Consider the following 19,595-nt stretch of genomic DNA (forward strand, 5'->3'; position numbering starts at 1 on the left):
AAAAACCAGTTGTCGGGTTCATGTAAATGCTGTCGGGTCGAGTAGGTTAACTCGCTTGACCCGCCTTTCTAAAAGCACGGAGTCGAAGAGTCTGGTTAGCGCGAGGGGAGAGGATAAATGCGAACCTGTTTTTCGTCTGCGCTTTCGCGCCTCCGAGACAGCGGAGAGCGGTGACATGCCGCCATCTTGAAGGCTGCCACTGCCCTCTGCCGCTTGCGCTGTTTGACGCTTGGTGTCGCTGCAGTTGAAGCGGTCTCGACTCGCTAAAACCGAGTTCATGTCGCAGTCGTTGAGTTGGGTTGACCCTGCTCAACTCGATCCCCTGACTCGACTCGCCGCTGTCGGGTTCATATAAACGCCGCTGCAGACGGGTTTTCGCTCAATGGGGCAAGTAAAGCTTTCGCCTTAAAAGACGGCATGTCCTACCTGTGTGAAACCAGCTGAGTGCTGTTGAGGGTCGCGTGGCCTAATCCGCTGTACTTTTCGTTCTTCTAACCTAATTAATTCAGAAATCTAGCGACCCAAATATAAATATTCGCTTCAGAAATAAAGTGTTGATTCAGAAACTATAGATCGTCTTGAAAAACAGCTGACTGAATGCTTGCACCGAGGTACCATTCGCGAAGTTTCGTTTACCGGCCTTAATAAAAAGCCCGCGAAATACAAGAGCCGCCATGTGGCAGCCACTGACGCGTACCTTTCGCCCAGTGGACACGGAAAGCCCCGTAGGGGAAGCGCTGCCGAAAAAAGCAGGCTTTGTTCTCTGGGACACATCTATGGTCCACCGCTGTCACGTGGTACGCTTTGCATTAATGCGACAGCATTGAGGCTCCCGTTTTGCAGACAATCTGACGTCGTCGTCGGCGTTGTGAGTGAAAAATCCCCGGGGAAGCAACCTAGGTGACGTGACCCTGAGACGGGTCATCGTGGCAGGTGGTAGTTGAATTAATTATTGTTCGCAGAGGTTGCTCAGGAAGATCAACCTATATTCATTATTACAGCGCAAAGACGGCACAGAACAAGAAGGGGACACAACAGCGCTGTGTCCCCTTCTTGTTCTGTGCCGTCTTTGCGCTGTAATAATGAATGTAGGTAACCAACTCGCCCAAAATGTTGTATGATCAACCTATGTCTAGACAAGCCCCACCGGCAGCAGCACCTGCCATCGCAGTACAGCAGCGCATCGCTTAACCGCTGCACCACTGCTGGCGCAGGGGTATGTGGACTCTCAGGTATCTCTGAACGTAAAATGGAGAATGGCCAATCATATGGCCATTAACCCAGCGTCATACCCGTAAGGCGGAGCTTAAGTGTCTCCTACAGTTTTTTTTTTTGCTAGCTTGCTTTTAAGGGGCTCTGAAACACTTTCCGATGAGAGCACATCAACTCGCTCAATCCCTGCATTGTGTTATCATGAACACGTGAGGCAAATGATATACTGCTGCACTCAGCAGAGAAACCCCAGTCACGTGCGAAAGTTGGCGAGCCTTTTCCGCTACTTGTTCATGGTCGCACCCTCTTCTGCCGCACGGCGTATATACCAGTTCTGAGAAGATTCTTTCAGACGTCAGGCAGCTACCAAGACCGCGGCCAGTAATAGCTCCGGCGGGTCAGGAAGGTCCGCCCGCGGCGGTGGGGTCGGCGGAGGAGCGCAAAAAGAGGAGAGGGAAAGGCGCGAAGACGCTGAAATTCAAATTTTGACTGCATACAACTCAGCTTCTACAAAGCGCATTAACAAAAAAAAAAAAAACTTGCTGGAGGATATTCGTGAAGCGGAGTCCTTTAACATCCCAGGCATACCGCAACTATTTATTAGAGCCCCCTTTCAGAGCTTCTTTAAGGGCGGTAAAAGAATATGCGTAAATGATACCTTGGTGCAAAAATTTTAGCCGGCTGTTTGCCAAGGCGGTCGACATCTTCCTTGACACTTTATTTCCGACACCAATATTTAAGTTTCCGGAACGAAAAACTGGGCCATGCGATTATTAACATCACTCAGTAACTGGGGACGCCCGGTGTTCGCGCCATGAGGCGCTCTCTGTTTGTTCAGTCTAGAGTTACTGTATATACCTTTGGTAGCATATACAGTAACTCTAGTTTAGTCTATAAATTTCCAAGAGAAGCCTGTCATCGATAAGTGTGGATAGATCTCTGAGCAGTCCGTGCGTGCCTTGACGACATTTTGCGGTCGCACTCTTCGACCCAGCAGCAGTGCGCCGGCGCGGCGCTGGGAGCGTTCCTGTGGCTGGCGTTGCTGAGCACCGGCTGCGACGGCTATCCGGGGCCTTCATCGTGGCAGGTGCTGGCTCCTGGCGCGGTTCCCGCTGACCACAAGATGGCCAAGGCGTTCGTGGTGCACCTGCCCATCCACACGACACAACTGGAGCCTGTCGAAGAGCGGCGGCCGCCGCCGCCGCCTCCTGTGGCCGTGACGGCACCGGCGGGTTTCCAGACATACGGCCAGAACCAGGGTTCGTTGAAGAAGCGCTGGCGCCGGCGCCGCAGGAGGAAGTACCGAGCGCGGGGGTCCGTGGAGACCGGTGCCATGCGAATGACTCGACCGCGAGTGCGGAACGCGGGAGGCAGTGGTTTAACGAGGCAGCCCGCGGAGCTCTAGACGCGTTCAGTTGAGGACGAAAATTTGAGCGCTGACTCACGGCGTGCTTTTTATTTGCAGGCCTTTTATCTCACGTTGATGCCTTTTCTCATGCTGAGCCACAGGACACATATACTTAGCATGAAGACACTACTTGTCGACATACAGCCTTTGTCAAAAGTTTAGAGCCCAGGGGGTTTGCTTCAAAGCACTATTGTAACGCTCCTATAGCACTCATGGAAGTCCTACACATCGGAGGGAGCAGGACGAAAAATCTTACCTTCAGGAGATTTGGGACGCTGAGCGTGCATTACGAGCAAAGCAGTGTGGCCCAGAAGCAAACCCCCTGGGCTCTAAACTTCTAACAAAGGATGTACGTGTCTCCTGGGACAGCCAGCGATAGTTACGGGTGCGGCATATGTCGCCCAGTCGTTCCCATTGGCGGTTAACCAAGCTGCATAACATCCATTAAACTGCCTTGACTAGAGTGTAAGAGCGGTTGCTGTAAGAAGCGGAGAAAATTTCTGCATAAAGCTCTCTTACTCGTTGCTAACGTATCTGCCAACATTGGCCAGCACATAATTCGTAAGTGCTGACACTCTGCAACGTGTTCACGTCACGATGATGGTTCGTTTGTGGTAGAGAACCCGACGACATTTGAGAGTACCTAAATGCATATTTGCCCGTGTTGGTCAAATCGCGTGCTATGTATTGCACATACTGCAAACACAAGAATAATGCTTATCTTGTCCCGTATTTTCACTGCAATATCACTTTTAGCAGGTATTTACCATTCCGTACCTTGTTTAGTTATCCTGAAGCCTAACTAATCGCGAAATCCCAAAATATGTTGTGCTGAACAAGAGCATACAGTGAAACATTTTTCGCGTATTAGCAGTAAATGTGTTTTTGCAATGAATTACTGTGCAGTAAACTAAGCAGCGGATTGTACAATCTGGTCTCACAAGCAAAAATACCCTCAAACCACATTCCAAGTATTTTCTCTATTGCTTATGGAAGTTTTATAGATGTATTCATGTTTGGTCTGGAATCTATGCTTCCTATTAGTGAGAGGAAATTCAAATGACTGCACTCCACATCAGAGCGCAAGCCATATGCCATTCATCCTTGACATTTTGTGATATTTTTTTCATGCATTTCAGAAGAAGTCTTTCTGGCTCGCACTGACCTTATTTTAGAATCAACTTAAGTCTCCCGTCGTACGAAGCATACCACGACAAAGATCGCTGTAGAACAATATTTTCGCATCATAACATATCCTCAAATGTATGCTGTACTGCTGCTCCATAACGACCTCGGAAAATGAATGAAACGCAGTGCATTCATGCATTACAAGCCTACACAAAGTACAAAGTTCTGTCTGTAAAAACTGCCCCTGTGTTTATATTCAGCTAGGAAAGCTGAAGAGCAACTCAAAATGCAAAGGCATCTTAGTCTGAAAGATGACAATATACCTGGCCAGGAAGAGAATTTTGGAATATCTGACAAAATAAAAGAAGGAAGTGTAAATACAGAAGTTCTCTAATGCGTCTTTCGTTCGTGTAACAGTTCTGTCCACACAACGTGCAAACGGCGTGGTGAGCCTAGGCCTCTACCACCGATTGAAAACAGCAACACTTTCGTAGACCACTGGGCTGAGCTACTTTTGTAGCTCAGCCCAGTACCAGGCACCCAAATCATGTGGTCAAAATCGGCCTCTACAATCTAAATAGAGTGAGAAAGGCAATAATTTCGTAGCCCACTGGTGTAACAGCTCTGCCCAGTACTAGGCGCACAAGTTGTGTGGTCTTCATAGGCCTCTACCAATCAAAGAAAGTGAGAAAAGCAATTCTTTCTTGGCCTATTGCCACGATACATCTTTCCAATATCAGGCCCCGTAATGTTGGGATCAACGTAGACCTCTACCATCGAAAGGGATAAAAACAATTTCGTAGCCCACTGGTGTAACCGCTCTGTGGTACCAGGCGCAAAATGGAGTGGTCAACATTGCCCTCCACCATCGAAAGAAAGTGAGCAAGACAATCTTGTAGCCCACTGGTGTAGCTCTTCCCAGTACCAGGAGCAAAATAATGTGGTCTAAATTGGCCGCTACCATCCAAAGAGTGAGAAAAGCAATATTTGATCTGTCCAGTATCAAGCACCCTACCGTTGGGGTCGACGTAGACCTCTACAGTCGGAAGTGAATGAGAAAGGCAATAATTCCGTAGCCGATTGGTATAACAGCTCTGTCCAGTACCAGGCGCCCTAATGTTGTCAACCTCGGACTCTACAACTGACTAAGAAAAGTAATACCTTCAGTGACCTTTGGTGCAACAGCTCTGTGCTAACCTGGGCGCATATGTGCTGCGATCAGCCTCGGCCTCTACCATCGAGAGAGTGAGAAAGGCAATAAATAGTATTGTATGCCATTTGTACAGCAGCTCTGCCCAGCACCTGTCACACAAATGGTGTGGTCAACCTCGGCTTCTACCATCGAAAGAGAGTCAGAAAGGAGATAATTTTGTAGCACTGTGGTTTAGCAGCTCTCTACGGTATCAGGCACCCTAATTCTGTGGTCAACCTAGGCCACAACCACCCAGAGTGAGAAAATACTTTCGCAGTACATTTGTGTAACAGCTCTAACCGGTATGAGGCGCCCAATTAATGGCATTATAATGGCATTATCAACCTCGGCCACTACCTGAGAAACAGAGTGAGAAAATCAATACTTTCGTAGTTCATTGGCGCGACAGCTCTGTCCAGTACCTGGCGCCCTAAGGTTGCGGTGAACCTAGGTCTCTACCATCAAAGAAGCGAGAAAAGCAATAGTTTTCTACCGCAATGGTGCAACACACTGTGCAGTACCAACCAAGCGCACAAATGGAGTGGTCAACCTCTGCCACTGCCATCGACAGTGAGGAAAGCAATACTTGCCTTAGCGACTAGTGTGCGCATAATCCCTGGGATTGAGCTGTTCCCTTCAGGACCAAAGAATCACACGCTGGTGGCCTGCTGTCCAAAGGACGAGTAACAGGGGCCTCCAGGTGAGTTGATGCAGGCGGCAGTCGAGGTGAACAGAAACTCCCAAGTCTCATTGCGTCTACTACACACTCTGCATCATTAAAGCCGAGTAACTGTGCGGAAGGTGTTGTGTTGGTGTCAGCTGTGATTAGGAGCGAAAGTAAGAAAGCCTTTAACGAGTGCCCGGCACTCCGGGGCTTTTGTGTGTCCGTGCCGCAAGGCACTTTTACGCCACCGCTGAAGCTCCAACCCTGGAAGGGGAACAGCCCTCGCCCCTGCGGAGCGCAATGGTGCCGTAAATACCCCACTACACGGCTCAGCAACAAGCCTGAGAGCGAACACTTTTGACAAAGGTTGTACTTTGCCGGATGCGCAAAGATGTTTGCGTTAAAGATGCAAATGCCTGAAAAAGACCTTGACAAATTGAAGGAAAGAAACGTTTTTTTTTTAATATTATTATTATTATTATTATTATTGGCCAAAATCAGAGAAAAAAGCGCCACAATTTCCAAACGGAGTTTTCTGCTTATTGCCACCTTACTAGGCACCATAGTGTGGCCTAAATGAGCTGTTCGAGGTTCTGCTAAAAAACTTGCAGCCGTCCACATGGTGGCAAAGTCTTTGTAGCAACCAACAGCCGACGTCAGTCGTATGGCGGCTACTCCCGATTCCCCTATCGTCTGCGTCCTGTGAAAAAACTTGTCGCACGCCGGTAATGTGCATACTAAGCTGCGCAACAGGCTTGGCGGAGAGCGCATGCCAATCTTGTGCACTGGAATCTAACGCAGGAAAAGGTGCACAAGCATTTCTCAAGACCTATTGAATGCATTGAGTCTGTTTGAATTGTATGCAGTGTGTGACCATCTTTTCTTGAAAAGGCAGTGCAGCATCTTTGTTTTGTTGCAAGTATTAGTTCTTTACTTATTTCTAAGTTACAACAAGTGTCCGTAATGAAACACACGTTTTCGTTCCTTTTTTCATTGTATGTTATTTTTGTGAAAGAAAAAAAAGAAAATTTTTTCCCTGAGCCCGACCGAAAAGCGCTTGAAATCGAGAGCAGGTTGAGATACACACGACTGAGCGAAAAAACGTCTTCCGATTACCAAAGCAAAGTTATGAAAGCTTGTGCCGAAGACATGGCGTCATGGGGCAGCAGTACGTAATAGTTGCGTCTCGCCACAGAAAAAAAGACAGGTCAGATTCAGCGCTCTCCTGTACCTGTGCTAACACCTGCAATTCATGAATACCGTAACGAAGTGCATGACAAATGTGAAAGTGTTCCGCGTTATCGATGTTATCGACCAGATTTTTTATACATAACAAACCATTTCGACGCCGCGGTTACAGAAATGTGCAAATAGCGAGAACATAACGAAACAATAACAGTGAGCTAGTGTAACATAGGCACAACCTTATGAAAATTAATTGTAATCGTATAAATTATTAAAGAACGTTATGAACCTACTTTCCGTTCTTACACAGAAGTTGGATCTGTTGAACAGGACATGCGCACAAAACTCGCGCAAGTGAGATTTCTTTTTGATCTCAAAACACGTCGAACAATAAAGTTTAAGATGTTCTGTAGGCCAAGATCCACCTCCCCACGCCTCTTTGCCCAGCCTGTCTGCTGGTGTCATTTTTTATTGCGACGGCTGTGACATTAGGCATCTGTAGGTGCAACATCATAAAAGAATGACTTCATCTGCAACAGACATCTGTCCTCGTAACTCAGAGCAATTTCACTGCTTCTTTTCCTCTTGGTGTGGGCAGTTGGCCGTGAACATCTCCATACGTCTGAAGCGGAAGAGCTGAAGAAGCTGGTGATCCTCGTGCGAATCCCCCAGGAGCAGCCGGCAACCTTCCAGCCACCACCGCCGCCGCCACCTCCACCTGAAATCAAGCGGCAGCCCGAGCCAGACAAGAGTGGTTACGACGTCCAGGTGGACCAGAAGTTGCCCATCATCCTGATAGCTCTCGACAAGCCGCTCGCCTCTCATGCCAAGGTGCAGTCAGTGGCCGCATGGAAGGAGCCATTGCACAGGAGGCCAGCAACTTCCGAGGAGGATCGCAGCAGCGGCAACAGCAAGGAGTCCTGGAGGCCCATCATTTACCACAAGAGGCAGCACAGCACGCCCCCTGCACAACGCCAGTGGCCCCGCTGGGGCAAGAACTTGGACCGGCGGGCGCTATGGAGCAAGGAACAGCAGACCACGTGGAAGCCTCCCAACACAGCTGCCGACGAAGTGCCCGCAGCGGCCCCGGTAAAGGAGAACAACGAAGGCGGTTCCAATGAAGCGAAACTGCTGCTGCTGCTCGTCCACGAGAACACCGCCGGTGGAAGCAAGAGCTGGGAGCCGGCTCAACAGAACATGGACGCGCCGACGTCTGCACCATGGCGACCGAACAGCAAGCACCAGCAGCAGCAGCTCACAGACACGATGCACAAGCGCTGGAGGCCCGCGACACCCTCCTCCGCTTCCTGGTCACCGCCGCAGCCCAGAAGCTGGCAGCAGCAGCAGCAGCAGCAGCAGCAGCAGTCCGTGCCGTTCAGGCCGCGACCAGCCGTGTGGCACTCGGGAGTGGCCAGCAGCATGCCGCGCGGACCCTTCAACGGCTACGTGCAAAAGAGAAGCTACGACCACTACGCCCTCCATCGGTACTGAGCGCGCGGCTTGCGGTCTACGGCGTGCTATTAGGGGTTTCTACCGGTCGCTGTTCCCTCTGTGCGTGGACGTGGCTGCTGTCCCGATCCGAGCGTAGGCAATAACTGATACCACAGTCTGGATCAGCGTAGCAACACAATGCATCAGTAGGCAGCTACAGCAAGCGCGGACAACTTTCAAGTGGTGGCGCTTTCCTAAGCAGGTTCCTTTGTACATATCGAAACCATATCGGGCGGTGCCGGATTCGCCGCACATGGTTACTTATGACGTGCGCACGCAGCGAGTTCTCATTGATGGCGCGCGACACGAACATCTTCTGCCCCGGTGTAATGGCTGTCATATCTTTTGTAAATGATTACTTCACTGTGGTAGCCGACATGTTCTCATTTGAATAAAACACGGTGTGAACACCAACGAGCTGCTTGTTTGTGGCTGCATGATTAGAGGTCCTTTATCGCCATTTCCCCACATTTCGTACTCCCTCCAAGCATATTGCTGTTCCGGGCTGGGTCATTCCATGCGAAATGCACCAGACTTTGCGCTCGACCCTCCCAGATTGGTTTCGGAAAATTTGTGGCTCCTTATCGCACTGACGAAAGTAATTTCCCTCAACATTCTGTAATATGGCACTATGAATTTTCCAAAGAAATGGAAAACTAGGTCTCATTCAAAAATTAGTTCTCTGCATTCGAATTTTTTTTCTTAACACTGTATAGAAGCATTGTACACTTATGTTTCCCTACATATTACTGAAAGAGTAATAACGAAGATATATTTTCGAACAACCGGCTATGAAAGAAAAAAAAACTCTTGTAAAGGCACAAAGAAAACCAGCAATTTGCAATCAGGAGTATTAGTGCTGAAGAATTTGAAAACAGTTTTACTCTTTTGCATGTATGCATGTATTAAACAAGAACAATTCATTAGGAAGCTTGTTAAGAATTAGTGGAACATAGCAGATGCTGGCACGTTCCTTTCATCTAATATGAACTTCTGACACTATAGTCTGATACAACAAGAATGCAGCGGCAAATGCCCCTCAACGGAGACCCTGCAACCAATGGTGTCGACTGGTTTTCATGACGTGATGGTTCATCCCATTTCATGGAGGTACCAGACAGTCACCTGCAACTTCAACTTATAAATAACCACAACATCAGAGAATTGGTCAACTCCACTGGCTGGAAGGCCGCATTTGAGGGGCATTTACCACTACATTCCTTTGTTGTGTCAGACTATAAAAGCCATTCATGTAATCAGAGGTGATTGATAGGTGTGTAAGGAGTAGTATTTATACTGCTATTTCATTACAACAGTTTTGCAACGAATAGTCCAAAGTTAGGCATTCGTAGCAAAGAAAACAAGTTTACATGTTGAACTTTTAAGTAGCAACCAACAGAGGTGCTAGTATTTCTTGGACATGCAATATACTTTGCTTATCCAAAAAACACTGCAAAAATAAAAGACAGGATGCACCCGACTGCAAATAGCTTTGTGCCAATGCATAAACAATGTGTTTACACTGCAAGACACTACAGCTACTCCCACAGTCAGTCACATCCATACTGAAGGTATAAAAAATTCAAGTGCGAGAGTACGAATTCTCACCACACAGCTGCATGCTAGCTGACGACACGGTGGTTGAGCACAATGCATAGTCAGAGTAAAGTTTGCGGGACGTGGATTTCCAGAAAAATATTTACATTGCTTCCCTAGGCAGTAAGCTGAAACCTGCTCAATAGGTTCGAGCATTCATTTTCCCTCATGATTTTAGGATTTTGATTAAACTGCTTTGGCTAAAAGCATAGTACAGAAATATATTTATCCGAACAACTTGCATCCCACAAATTTTTATCCATCACTGCACAAGTACACTGCACTATAGCCAGATGCCCTACACTGCACACAGCAAAGAAAGTACAGATTACATGAGGGGAGGAAACTTTCAATGCAGTACAAACTTACCTGTAGGCTGCTGATGTACACTGCAGGTACTATATAGGTCATAGGTCAGTCACATCCACAACAAACTTCCTGGTGCTCGGAAACCCAGGAACAGGCGCCCAAGAGTTGCTGTTGCGCTCTAAAAGTTCTTGGAACGGCGTCTGTGAAGCGGCGTCCTTTAGCATCCTTATACACCCCGACACGGGAAGTGGTGTCTGACGTTCTAGCGCATCGGACTTCGCTTTGAGGTAATGCGACAATGAAAAGAAGACATCAGTCATGTGCTCACCAAAACAAAAATATTTTATTGTTGACGCGTTACCCATACACTAAATCTCAACAAAAAATGGGAGTAGACATAAAAAAGTACAAACAAAGTTGGTCTAATAAGTTAGTTACATCACACACACATGAGAAAAAGTCGAGGCCTGCGACAATCATATTGAATCTTGTACCAGGAAACAAAAGAAATGTTATCCTGTTACAGATTATTTTTGGAGCAGCTTGTGGTGCTCTCATGAGAGATCCAGCTGACGACGACGACAAAGAGGGAAAGCAAAATGCCAATTTCCAAAAAGTCTGCGCCCAATTTTCTCACGCCTCGTTCTGCACAGCATGAGGAAGGCACCAAGAACACTATGCGTCCATCGGCCAGCACTGGGCAGGAACTCGCAGGTGACTACGCTACAGGACACACCAAAAACCAAGCTTCGAAAACATTTGGTCTTGGGAAAACTCCAGGTGAATGCGTGAACGCTCAGTGAATGATAACACCAACCGAAAGCCCAACCAGAAGCGCTAACATGTCCGCAGAAACTTTTTTTTTTAAGGTGCCACTCTGCTTTAACAACTGACTCCGCGGGTACGTGTAATGTGGGGCGGCCGCGAGACTTCGCTGAAAAAACACGCAGTTCAAAACGCTTACTTTGTTCACCTGCCACTGTGGCCATTTTTTTTTTCCCGTTCTACTCGCGCTAACGTAGTTTTCATATAAATTGTGTTCTTTGCAGCACCAACATAACAAAAACACACAAGGCTTAGAACCGCCGTACTCGTTACATTGAAGACCTGCAACTATGCGTCCAATTTCGGGTTTTCATCGAAGAGCCGAGCGGACATCACTTAGGACCGGAACGCCTGCTGTTCACACGACGCGGTCGGCACCTCCAATAGTACGATTGTCGCGGTGGTGACAAGTTTTCAGACTGCACGCCAGAGAGATCTGATTCGGGCAAGTAGCGGACAGGTTTGGCAAACGCCCTCGCACCGAGCCCCAGCATTTCCCCGACGTCCGCAGAAACTGCATTAGTCGAGAAGACGTGAGGGGGTCAGCACGGTCGTTCTGGACGATTACCGGTCGGCCACCACTCAGAGCGTTTGCGTATAAAAAATACTAAAAGATGTCCTCAACGTTTACTCTAGAAAACACACGCTAGACACCATTCGTACAGTCAAAAGCAGCTGATCAGCTGTACACAACACACAAGTATTTTTTTTTCCTCCGTGAAGAAGAAGAAAGAAAAAAGGTGAACACTGTACGATATTTTCCCCCCTGCTGGAGAGCAACAAATGTTGGTGGCAGGCCTGAGAATGTCCCCCATCCCACAAAATGGCTCGAGTGTGCAAGGTCTGCTAAAACAGACATGTCAATACAAAGAAATGAAACAAAAGAATGGAGGAAAAATGTAGACCACAGCTCGGCTCTTACACCACTGGGAAGGGGGCACATGTGACAGACCACACAAACACTTCACTAGAAACGCACAAAGATGATGAAAATTCACACCATGGAACTCTTCAGTAGAAAAACTGCTTAACGTCAATATGGAGTCATGTTGGCCTGCAGCCCATTAACAAAGAACTCAAAACCACTGCCACTGCAGCTTCAAAATGATGAGGAACAAATAAATAACAGCTCTGAACAAGTGTTTGAGCACATCTGCTGGAAACAGAGAAAGGATGCAGAGACAAACGAGAGAGGGTGACAAACAGGAGAGAGAAAACTGCAACCTGCAACTAGCCGGAGAAACAGCCGCCAGAAACAGAAGTCGAACGTGACGGGAATGTACGGGCATTCACACAAAACACGGCCGGACAACACGAACAGCACACAACTCGCACAACTGCGGCCCTACATAAAAAAATATCAGGGAGAGCAGGACAGCAATGATGCCACATTGCCTTCTTTAGCACTGGAGCCTTCTTTGACAGCGTGTGCAATGAAAGTGGCACTTGACTAGGCACGTACAACCGGGAACCTGTGGCAAGGCAACAGCATTCACACTGCTCCACCTTGCTGCGAGGCTCAAAACTCCAAGGCCAAAGTTGCATGCCACGACTGGGCTGTCACGCAACACCAAACACACTGGAGAGAAGTGCCGATGCCAGCTCCCAATGCAATGTCTCTTCTGCCCTACGGGAAAGGGCAGCCACAAGGGCGTCCATCCTCTTGGGCTGTAAGAAGAGGCTCCAAGTGGGCTCATCGGTGCACTGCCTTAGCAAGTCGGCAGCAGGGATGCCAGTGCAACGTACTACGCCCCATAGCATCATCTGTGCATGTGTGTGCCTACAGACTAAGAAACAGCGCCTAGCTATGAAGAGAGGGAAAGTGTTTGCAAGAGAGAGACAATGAGGTGAGCAAGTAAAAACACCTTTGAATGGGGCCTCTGAAGCATCCCTCAAAGGTCGAGTGTCGAGAAACAAACACTTGAAGCAACCACCCTCATCCCAAACAGCCCTCCACTGCAATGATAAATGCACGTTCACACAAGTTTCAACATTTTTTTTTTCCCACATACACGGTATAAATATACGCACGCATGCACACACGTATATACTTATATATATGTATATGCCATGAACATGGAGATAATATATTAAGAACGAGAAACTTCATCTCATGGTGTTTTTTTTTTTTCCTTAAATAATAAACCTTCCAAAAATGTCAACGCAAAACAAAACACGCGCATACGAAACAAAAAATGCAAATGAACCCATGTAACTGCTGTAAAGACATGTAGTTTTGTACTATATGAAAAACCTTAAACTCTTTCGACAAGTTGGCATCGTAAACTGGAATATGCAATCAACTGTGTTCCTTGATGAACCTAACTGGGAAAAATGTTAACGAACCTTCTGGCTTGGTCTAGAGCGAAGCATATTCACTCCCAGAAAAAGATCTGCAGCACATGAATAGCACTAGAAGGTGCACCGAAAGTCTGATCATGTCCTCCTCATGGCCATATTGCTCCAGACGATTTCCCAAGTCTGATCAGAGTAAGCCATTGCGATGAGTTCGCAACAAAACTTTCTCAAAAAGCCTTGGAAGCCCTAGGTGCGCAGCAACTACGATTACTCAAAGATTCAAGAGGAAGAAAAAAAAGAGGGTGCTGGAGTCAGTGGAAACAACTTCCGGAATGTGATGGCACCAGTGACTGCTGGCAGGAGCTCCAGAAGCAAGACCCGCAAAAAAGTGAAAGCAAGACAGAGAGGCTTGAAATAAACAGCAATGGCCAATTGAGCTTTGCGTCAAGGCACATGCACATTTGCAAAAGCCTGGGTGAAGCACAGCCAAGTGAACAGTGCCAGCAGCAGAACAACCAAGACAACCAATGGCACCAACTACAAGAACGGATACAGTGGTCATTCAGCTTCTTTTTCCCCATGCGTACTTGCATAGTCTGGAAGGAAGTAAATGGATTGGGTCGAGTCGGGAGCTCTCAGCTAGGGAAAGTCAAGCGACCTAAGAACACCCCAGGCTTTTCTTCGCACCTTCGCCGTCAGCAACGACTTTGTTGTGGATATGTATAGATGGGGCAGCAGGGGCTGGGTGAGGGTGGAGGAGAAGGGGGGGGCCCTCCCTCTCATTTAGGCGGAACAGCACACAGCCACACACACACAATGCACAGAGAAACGACAACTCGCACACAAGCACCACCCACCACAAGCCGAGTAGCACAGCTCAGAAAAGGCAAGAGTGCTTCGGTCCATACAGTGGCAGAATCGGCCATTAAAGTGTTCATCGCGCGCATGCACTGCACCAGACCCTGCTTGAAAGCCAAGAACCAACAGCCTTCGTCGTCTAACAGAAGCAAGAGAGATTCCCAAAACACGTGCTGCAAAGCACGCTTGCATGCTTGCCCATGCTGGCATCCACTCACTTATTGCTGAAACAACAAAAATAGTTTATTCAACAGAATACCTCTCACGGCTTGAATTACAACTGCAATCCTGTCAGATGCAGAAATAAGTTACAGGAATAAACAACATAGCACTCGTGAACCTGTTGCCGAGAGCAAAAATGCACACTGCTGTAAGGCGGTCGAGACCTTGAGCATAACACGTCACCTGCTGTTTTGCATGCCAAGCTACATTATGCTGCCGCCAGCTGCATTAGCATTGCTCCACAAGACCAATACACGTGCTCTTTTCTTTTTTTTTAATCTACAAAAACAAGCCGAAAAATTAAAACAATAGATGAGGAGGCCTCATCCATGGATCTGCGAGACTCGCAATAATGCAAGCTACGTGAATGGCAGTAACACATAAATGCAAGAGACTTTCAAAACAGTGGAAAAAAAGGCTTCCAGAATACATGAAAAGAGAAGCAGTAGCAGCAGCAACGGCAAGAACAGCTTGCTTCCTTTTCACATTAAAAACAGAATGGTGCAAACTAAAACATTCTTTTTAAACAACGCAACTCAATTAACAAAAACTTAACTCTCATAAAAGCTCCAGACCAGACAACGAGGAGAGAGCTCCCTTAGCTTTTGCAAGATTCTCGTTAAGTTTGGTTTAGCTCAGCCCCTACCCACATAGCTCAGTTGCATGCTACACCTCTTTAGTGAGAGAAACCTTCAAAAGCGAAAGTCAGACAGGGGAGAAACAACCCCTCAGATGGCATGCAGCCCCTGATGACTAGCTGCGGAAGGAAGTAAAAAAGAACAGCCACAGAGACGATAACCTGGGAGAATTCTAGCTGGTACAGCATTGCTTCTTCACATTCAACAAGCTACCCCACACCTGGATCGCAAGAAATATGTCAACTACATACGGGCCTGGTGTGAGAACTGTGTGAGAGAAACTGGTGGAGAGGAGGTGACCTTTGGCTACAACTGCTGAGGACAGCAGCAGGCAGCTAAGGGATGATGGCAGTATAAATTGCTTACAAGTGGGGTTGGGGGAGGGAACAAGAAATCCCCTAGACCCTCTGTGGATTGTTGAGAATAGGAGATCCAGTACTGGGCAGCTGAAAAGAAGCTTTCCCAGCTATGAAGAAAAAAAAGTCTCACATATCAAAATGTAAAAAAAAAGCTAGGAGTTACTGAAAAGAAAATGATAACAAGGAAGGCTCAAGATGGAAGGTGGGGGGGAGGGGGAATCATGATTACACTTGGCACAATTGCCATTCACACATGAGCACATACAAGGTCAAGGAAACCATCCAAACTTAGCAGTCAAACGCATCCATAAACTGAGCATAATGCTAACATCAGGGCGCAGCTCTTTTCCAAAGGAAAAAAACGGTGGACAGACGCGGAAAAAAGTAAGACGAAAAAAAATCAACTCCTGTATGACTGGCCCCTTTATATATGCACATATGCTGGCATCACACCAATCACAGCTGCCTTTCAAAAAAAAAGAAGCTGGTTGATGCTGACAGACTCGCCCATCTACGGCAGTGCAGCTAGCTCCCCGACCCCGCTTCCTTCGAGACACCTGCCCAGGACTCCTCTCTTTGGCATGACACTGCTGTCAAATCTCGTTCTGCAGCATCCCCCATATAGTCTCATTTTTTGTTTTGTGTGTGTATATGCATCGACACAGTCTACACTGCGCCCAAACAACAGATGTTGCATTTTTTTTTTCTGCCTGCTGCACCATTCACGGTTTATGACTAGGACCGTACACAAAAAGCTTGTAACCTCAAAAGCTCTCTTAGGCAACCTAAACAAACAAGATGTAACAGAGAGCATAATAAACATCAAAAACAAAATACTAAAAAGTGGGCGGGAGAAAGAAGGCAACCAAACAAAGAATACAATAAACAGCAAACAAGACTTAACCGGACACAAAACTAAAAAGGGGGAGCTTGCAAAAGAAAGAAATAATCGCAGCGGCTGACGAAATCCCACAAACCAAACAGTATAAAAAAATGTTGGGAAATGTAAAGAAAACAGTACAACAACTATGCTATTTATAACATAACAAGAGCCTCTGTGTGTAGATTACATGATTTAAATAAACAATGACACCATACGCACTAAAATCCCCAAATAACTTAAGTAAATCAGATCGAAGAAAAAAAACATGGGCCACAACGATACGAGTGACAGCAAGCCTGCTACGCAAGAAAAAAGTGTGTCTAAAAGGAACCGTCACTTGCTAAACATTGTAAAGTTGCTTTATGGACAATGGCGAGAAGAGGTGAGAATACTGCACTTCTCTGATAATAATAATAATAAAAAAGCTATACACGCTCTTCCCATGTCACACATTTTACAAACTGCTCTAAAATAAAGAACAAGGGGCATGTAAAAAATGAGGTCATATGACGGTGACAAAAATGTAACGAAGAGGAAGGGTGAGAGAACGGGGGCCTGTGCAAACAGGGCAAAGCAACAAGGGCCGCCCCCCTTCTCCCATCAGAGGCCTCCAGGACCTCCGGGGGGAGCTGAAGATGCGGGCAGCTGCACGTAGCGGTAGACGTACAGGCGGTAGTCCTTGCTGGCCAGCACCACCGATCCATCATCCATGAGGGCCACGTCGAAGCATTGGGCGTGCTTCACCTTCGATTCGAGCGCGTTCACCAGCTGTCCATCCTGGGTGAACACGGTCACGTTGAAGTTGTTGTGGTTGTCTGCTACCAGGATCTCGCCCCCCTGATTCATGCAAACCCCGATGGGGTAGTTGGTCAGGCCCTCGCCGCCAATTTGCCTCAGGAACACCCCGTCGTAGTTGAACACCTTCACGCAGTGCGCCCGGTTGTCAGAGATGAAGATCTCCTGCCGGTCGTTCACCACCACGCCGTTGGGGAATTCAAGGTGCTTGGAGCAGCCAAATTTTTGCAGCACGTTGCCGCTCTGGTCGAAGATGATGACCCGCATCACCTTGCACTCGACGACCACCACGCGGCCCTTGGGGTCCACAGCCACGCCGCGAGGGTGCTGCAGGATCACAGCACCGAACTTGCGCACAAACTGCCCGTACTGATTGTAGATTTGAATCTGGTGCGTTGGTGAACGCTCAGTCACCACAATATCACCCGACTGGCGCACCACAGCCACCCGGTTGGGGTAAAGGAGCTGTCCGTCACGCTTGCCGCACTCGCCAAACTGGAACTTGAATCGCCCCTCCCGATCGAAGATCTGGATGCGGTGGTTGTTGGTGTCAGCGACCACAATATCATTCTGCGCATTCACCGCCACACCAGAAGGCTCTGTGAACTGACCCTCCATGACACCAAACTCTCCAAACTTGCAGTGGTAAATCATCTTTTGCCGTTTGATCTGCGACTTGAGTGGGTACAACCCTACACCGGTGCCAGCTAGGTACTTGGACGAGAGTTCGGCCAGAGCACTCGGCGGTGGAGGTGCCGGAGAATCCTGGGGAGCACCAAAGTCCGAGCCGTTGTGAAAGATGTCAGCACCCCCGCTCGACCACTTCTCGTAAGGGCTGACGTCTGCAAGGCTGGTTGAAAATGGACCTAGGCTGTTTGCAGAGCTGAAGCGCTTGGACAGAAGGTTTGACTCGAAAGGGGATGTCGGAGGTGGTGGTGGATGATGGCCATTCTGGTGCAGTGTAGACCCGCGGTCAGCGGGACCCAGGACGACACCATTGGGCCGAGCGATGGGTGGTTGCCGCGGAGCACCTTCAGAAGCTCCGCCTTGCTTGATGTAGCCAAACGTGTTGCGCACTCCTACCTGGATTGCCTGATAGTTGGACACAAACTCGAGGTCCATGCCATGGAGCCCAGACTCGGGCCGAAACGAGAGAAATCCCTGGAACTTGTTCTCTAGCAGTGGCTTGAAGACCAATGCCTCAGTGCTCGTAGAAAATCGAGTCAACCGTTCCACAAAGGCACACACCTGGTGGATCCTTTCAATGGTATCTTGAACCTGAAAAATGAGAAAATGTGCTCAAGTCTCAGTGTACGCGTTCCGAGACTCGGCATTTCTAATCCTTAAGAGCAGCACCTTCATGAGGCCACGACCATATGCAGGAGTATTGCCACGAAGTATTGCCAGTTACAGAAAAAATTTTTACAGAGAAAATTCAGGAATGCCCACTTTTGCACGTTCTTGTCAGTGTCAACTTCCTATAAGCCTTACCTATAACAGCAACTGTAATTTTTTATTCCTTACTAACTGCAGTTTATTTTTCAGGCTCCTGCACTGCAGTGCGGGACAACACAGCCGCAGAAGCCTAAATAAACACTTTCAAGAAGCAGGCTTCGAAAACCGGAATATGCAATCAGCTCTATTCCTCGTTGAATCTAACAGGGCAAAATGTAAATGAACAAGCTCTTCCCATGTTAAATTTGCCAAACTGTTTTAAAATAGACAACAAGAGGTATGTAAAAAATGCAGAAGAGCACAGTCAGTCAGCAGGAGAAAGCATTTGTCTTAGCTATTTGTCATTTAAACCATCAAACAGTCTTGGAAACACCTTTTCCGACCCTGCCCACATGCTGGTAAGTAGGCCGCTGTTGCATGTAGAGCAGCTAAATTTGCTTCAGATGCTCACCAGCACGTGAACAAAAGACTGAGTGGTGAATGGGGAGGGTGAGGATGCCCCCTACAGTGACAGACCAAAACAGAAAGCCTCAGGACAGCAGAAAAAGCACATACTGCTGTCGCCGACCGATTTTTTTCTTTCTTTTTACTAGTAATCCAGACTTAAACGCGAGCATGTAAATATTTGGATACTGTAGAGCACAAAGTTCAAATTTTTGGACTACTGGAAACTAATTAAATCTTATTAAATCTTCAAATGACCAAAGATTCTTATTTTAAGTGCACAAGGGCATCTAAGGCCAAAGAGCATCAAATACAAGTTTTTTGGTTGGCTCAGGCTAAAATATGTACACGTGTTAAATTCAATACCGGGCGTATAGGTCCTAAGAGCAGTGAGTATGTGAATGATTATACTGTGTCAGGAGGGTGTACAAGTCAGGTAGATAGCCCACAACAGTGTATAGCTTCTAAAAATTGTGTTAGGAATTGTTCCATATAAAGGACAAAGGCACATAGCCTCAACCACAGTCCTTGCTTGGGCAAGAAGGGCAAGGCATCTGGAAGCTACAGCTAAGCTCAGTCTTGTATGCTATAAGGAGGGGCTGAGGTTACTTTGAAGAAGAGATCTCTTGTAAA

General features: G+C 47.5%; 2 protein-coding genes across 6 annotated transcripts in view; one reads left to right on the forward strand and one right to left on the reverse strand.

Moving 5' to 3' along the window:
* Positions 1-8,648, forward strand: part of LOC149371788 (uncharacterized) — a 28,366-nt gene extending 19,718 nt beyond the window's left edge. The window contains exons 2-3 of the mRNA XM_089581148.1: positions 2,207-2,471; positions 7,388-8,648. Of these exons, the coding sequence (XP_089437274.1) occupies positions 2,207-2,471; positions 7,388-8,280 (1,158 nt within the window). The 3' untranslated portion in view covers positions 8,281-8,648. The remainder of the gene's footprint in view (positions 1-2,206; positions 2,472-7,387) is intronic.
* Positions 8,649-10,509: 1,861 nt separating this feature from the next.
* brat (tripartite motif-containing protein brain tumor) overlaps positions 10,510-19,595 on the reverse strand; it is a 115,866-nt gene continuing 106,780 nt past the window's right edge. For all 5 annotated transcript variants that reach the window (XM_089566080.1, XM_089566077.1, XM_089566081.1 and 2 more), the window contains one exon: positions 10,510-18,341. In XM_089566080.1, coding sequence (XP_089422206.1) covers positions 16,869-18,341 — 1,473 coding nt within the window. In that variant the 3' untranslated portion in view covers positions 10,510-16,868. The remainder of the gene's footprint in view (positions 18,342-19,595) is intronic.

The sequence above is a fragment of the Amblyomma mixtum genome, chromosome 1 (assembly GCF_055824585.1).
Source record: "Amblyomma mixtum isolate Tamu chromosome 1, ASM5582458v1, whole genome shotgun sequence".
Lineage (NCBI taxonomy): Eukaryota > Metazoa > Arthropoda > Arachnida > Ixodida > Ixodidae > Amblyomma > Amblyomma mixtum.